General features: G+C 41.5%; 1 protein-coding gene across 1 annotated transcript; it reads left to right on the top strand.

Moving 5' to 3' along the window:
* Window positions 1–2492: 2492 nt before the first annotated feature.
* Window positions 2493–4409, top strand: LOC137659616 (tachykinin-like peptides receptor 99D). Its single transcript, XM_068394463.1, has one exon. The coding sequence runs from the start codon at window positions 3879–3881 to the stop codon at window positions 4407–4409; it is 531 nt and encodes a 176-aa protein (XP_068250564.1). The 5' UTR covers window positions 2493–3878.
* The last annotated feature ends 662 nt before the right edge of the window (window positions 4410–5071 follow it).

Here is a 5071-nt window from a genome sequence, read left to right on the forward strand (position 1 = left end):
AGAGTTCCTCTTACTGCTAGGTGACTGTACTTAAGGGACCAAAGTTACTATTACTACCAAGTGCCTGAGCTTAAGTGACCAGAGTTCCTCTTACTTCCAGGTGGCTGAACTTAAGGGACCAGAGTTCCTCTTACTCTCAGGTGTCTGAACTAACGGGATCAGAGTTCCTCTTACTGTCAGGTGGCTGAACTTAAGGGATCAGTATTACTATTACTGGCAGGTGTCTGAAATTAAGGGACCAGAGTTCCTCTTACTGTCAGGTGGCTGAACTTAAGGGATCAGTATTACTATTACTGGCAGGTGTCTGAAATTAAGGGACCAGAGTTCCTCTTACTGTCAGGTGGCTGAACTTAAGGGATCAGTATTACTATTACTGGCAGGTGTCTGAAATTAAGGGACCAGAGTTCCTCTTACTGTCAGGTGGCTGAACTTAAGGGATCAGTATTACTATTACTGGCAGGTGTCTGAAATTAAGGGACCAGAGTTCCTCTTACTGCCAGGTTGGTGAATTTAAGAGATCAGAGCTCCTCTTACTGTCAGGTGTCTGAAATTAAGGGACCAGAGTTCCTCTTACCATCAGGTGTCTGAAATTAAGGGATCATAGTTCCTCTTACAGTCAGGTGTCTGAAATTAAGGGACCATAGTTCCTCTTACCGTCAGGTGTCTGAAATTAAGGGACCATAGTTCCTCTTACCGTCAGGTGTCTGAAATTAAGGAACCAGAGTTCCTCTTACAGTCAGGTGTCTGAAATTAAGGGACCAGAGTTCCTCTTACAGTCAAGTGGCTGAAATTAAGGGACCATAGTTCCTCTTACAGTCAGGTGTCTGAAATTAAGGGACCATAGTTCCTCTTACAGTCAGGTGTCTGAAATTAAGGGACCATAGTTCCTCTTACCATCAGGTGTCTGAAATTAAGGGACCATAGTTCCTCTTACCGTCAGGTGTCTGAAATTAAGGAACCAGAGTTCCTCTTACAGTCAGGTGTCTGAAATTAAGGGACCAGAGTTCCTCTTACAGTCAAGTGGCTGAAATTAAGGGACCAGAGTTCCTCTTACAGTCAGGTGTCTGAAATTAAGGGACCAGAGTTCCTTTTACCGTCAGGTGTCTGAAATTAAGGGACCATAGTTCCTGTAACCGTCAGGTGTCTGAAATTAAGGAACCAGAGTTCCTCTTACTGTCAGGTGGCTGAACATAAGAGGCCATAGTTCCTCTGAAATTGAGGGACCAGAGTTCCTGTTACTGATAGGTGGCTGAACATAAGAGACCATAGTTCCTCTTACTGCCAGGTGGCTGAACTTAAGGGTACAGACTTCTTACTGTCAGGCGGCTGAAATTAAGGGACCAGAGTTCCTCTTACTGTCAGGGGGCGGAAATTGAGGGACCAGAGTTCCTCTTACTGCAAGATGACAGTACTTAAGGGACCAGAGTTCCTCTTATTGCCAGGTGATTGAACTTAAGGGACCAGAGTTCCTCTTACTGTCAGGTGGCTGTACTTAAGGGACCAGAGTTCCTCTTACTGCAAGGTGGCCGAACTTAAGGGACAAGAGTCCTTTCCGTCAGCTGATTAAACCTTAGAAGAAACTTCCCTGTCATACAGTTCATGTCTTTGAGATGGTCCTTCTCGCACGTAGTTTGTTAAAACCAGCTATACTTCCAGCCACTGCCTTTTGTTCTCCTTCTCCTATCTCATATAACCTTCCTTCATTCATGAGGCTGGCTATTGATTTCATATGAGTGACCCCAACTCTCTTTTCGTTCGTTTTCTTAGTTCCTTCGAGGTTTAGCTTTTTGGGAATACTGTTATTCTGTCCTATTATCATCTATATTTATAAAAATAAGACTATTACTTTTTTATACATGAAATATTTTGGAGTTATGATTTTGAAGAAATTTCCAAGACTTCAATATCACTTCTTTAATTTTCTATCATTCCCATTCTGATGTTAGAATTCACATGATATAAATGAGAAAAGATATCCCAGGTAGTGATCAGATTGAGCATGCACGACTTGGCCAATATTTAGAGATACTGAACACCTGCGATTCTGAACACCTGCAAGTCTGAATACCTTCGAAGTAAGAGGTCGAAGAGTAATTAACCTCAGGAATTTCCCGTGTTCTTTGTACAGCTGCCATGAATTCTAGAATGATAGTTATTGTATTCAGGAATCACTGTGAAATTGGATATATTTTCTTCAGATTTTTTTAATTTATGGGCACATAGCCATGTTTTATTGCAAAGACGATTTAGCTATGTTTTCTTGCAAACACGATTTCAATAATGATACACGCACTTTGCGTGTGGGTTTCCGAGTATGTACAAATGAAGAACAAGTTCTCTCTCTCTCTCTCTCTCAGTCTCTCTTTATAAATGTAGGGGCGGGGCAAGTAAGGGGAAGGTCTGCCTGGGTGAGGGGTAAGCGGGGACAAGGGGGCGGAGCTTGACAACCACCGCCCACTCTCCCCCTCAGTCTTTAGTTGCTACAGGAACCTCGTTCGGGTAACAGCCTCGTCCATCTCAGACAGCACTTTCTCACTGAAATCTCGCTCGGTTTATCCCATGGAAAAAATGCCTCTGGTAGGAAGTACCTGAAGCGGAGGAAGACTCATGCATCTGTCGAAAGATCCCGCTTCACAAATCATGATTCGATTCTGTTAATTCGTGCAAGGAATGGAAAAGAAAGTGACCTCGTGAACAAGCTTAAAAAAAAAAAAAAGATCATTCGGTCTGTGGCTGTCATTTGTTTTTTGTTTTTCTTAAACTTTAAAAGAAAGTGATTCGTTCGAGAGGCTAAAACATAAGCGTTGCATTCCAGTAGAATATTTTCGTTGATATGGTTTAAGGACTTTCTGATGATATAATTAAATTATACCCTTAAAATGTAGAAGGTGTCAGAGAAAGGGTTGTTTTTCCGTTTTCCCTTGTTGATTTCTTCTTTCGTTTTCGGACAGGGGGGGCGGAGCATTGCAGTCAAATCATATCTAATTTCAGTTCATATTTCAAGTTCACATTCAAGTTCCGGTGTGATCAGTTCACCAAGACAAGAAACTCCTAAAGAGAAAATCAGTGGAGCAAATTACCTTATTCATTGACTGATTTCTAAGTCCAGCAATTTTTAGCAACTATTATTAGAAGACGAATGCATGACTAGATTACCCATAATCTTAACAACACAGAAGTATCACAAGTTGAGTTGTGACGGAGGGTTCAACAGAAAACGGGAAGCAGGTTCATCTCTTACTAAATAGCTTATCTGAATATTACTCTTAGGTTTAAGTCAATTTCGAGGATAAATTGTAATCTTTGTGATGAATCTCACGAAACAACGTGTGATATATAAAAATATATAAAAATATATAAAAATAAATCGATATAAAGTTTGGAAAATAATTCGCAAGGTTTATTTGCCTCCTAAACCGTATTACCGTCTCATTAAATATTGATAATTATAGTTTGCGTTAAGATTTGTGCTGTAACATAAGTGAAAAAAAAAATGCATCTCAAATTCCAAAATCATCCAAATTGTCGGACTGATAACAGGTGACGTTAGGAAAGTTTTAAGACATAGGAATTTGATTATAAAATAAATTTAAAATATCGAGATGGACCTTACGAGTAAATCTTGACTTTTCAACGAGGAAGAGCCTCTCCTCTCAAGAACATAGAGGAATATAAACAAACTAAAAGAATGACAGGGGAAGCCTAAATGGCGGGGACCAATACCCGAATTTACACGAAAATCCTAAGGACCGACTGGAACATCGTAAGGACCGACTGGAACATTTAATTTTGTAGAACTGGACTTCCATCCGATTAGCCACAGACGACAGAAAAAGCAATAAAAAAGGACTAAGAAAACAGTCGTAAGGACTCCCATAATGGATGGCCTAGGATCTATCCTAGCCCTCAATTCCAGCAGCACCGCCCCCCACCACTCCAGTCCCCACGGCCACGTCCTGGAATTCTGGAACACCACCGACCAGGAATACGCCGAGGAATTCAGCAACTTCAGCTTCCTCAATTCGACCAACTGCACCTGGAATGGCACCCAGTGGATATGCTCCGAAGGAGAATGGGAGCCCAACCCTTACAACCTGCCCTGGTGGCACCAGCTCATCTGGTCCGTCGTTTTCGGGGGCATGGTCCTCGTGGCCACAGGGGGCAACCTCATCGTCATCTGGATCGTCCTGGCCGACCGGCGCATGCGTACAGTCACCAACATCTTCCTGGTTAACCTGTCCGTGGCAGACACGATGGTCTCCACCCTCAACGTCGTCTTCAACTTTACTTACATGCTGAATCTGCACTGGAGATTCGGACACGTCTATTGCAAGATCAGCCAGTTCGTGTCCGTGCTCTCCATATGCGCCTCCGTCTTCACGCTCATGGCGATATCGTTCGACAGGTAATGTGGATTAATGAGTTTTCATTCGTTGAACAGGTAATGTTGATTAATGAGTTTTCATTCGTTGAACAGGTAATGTTGATTAATGAGTTTTCATTCGTTGAACAGGTAATGTGGATTAATGAGTTTTCATTCGTTCGACAGCTAAGGTTGATTAATGGGTTTTCGTTCGTTCGACAGATAATGTGGGTTAATGAGTTTAGTTCGTTGAACAGGTAATGTGGATTAATGAGTTTTTCGTTTGTTGAACAGGTAATGTTGATTAATGGGGTTTCGTTCGTTCGACAGGTAATGTGGATTAATGAGTTTTTCGTTCGTTCTACAGCTAAGGTTGATTAATGAGTTTAGTTCGTTGAACAGGTAATGTTGATTAATGGGGTTTCGTTCGTTCTACAACTAAGATGATTAATGGGGTTTCGTTCGTTCGACAGGTAATGTGGATTAATGAGTTTAGTTCGACAGGTAATGTGGATTACTGAGTTTAGTTCGACAGGTAATGTGGATTAATGAGTTTCCGTTCGTTCGACAGGTAATGTTGATTAATGAGTTTTCGTTTGATCGACAGGTATTGTTGATTAATGAGTTTTTCGTTCGTTCTACAGCTAAGGTTGATTAATGGGGTTTCGTTCGTTAGACAGGTAATGTGGATTAATGAGTTTTCGTTCA

This window comes from Palaemon carinicauda, chromosome 20, assembly GCF_036898095.1.
Source record: "Palaemon carinicauda isolate YSFRI2023 chromosome 20, ASM3689809v2, whole genome shotgun sequence".
NCBI classification, from domain to species: Eukaryota; Metazoa; Arthropoda; class Malacostraca; order Decapoda; family Palaemonidae; genus Palaemon; species Palaemon carinicauda.

What these genes read in the sequence shown, in the direction of transcription:
- LOC137659616 (XM_068394463.1), top strand. Translation starts at nt 3,879, where the DNA reads ATGGATGGCCTAGGATCTATCCTAGCCCTCAATTCCAGCAGCACCGCC.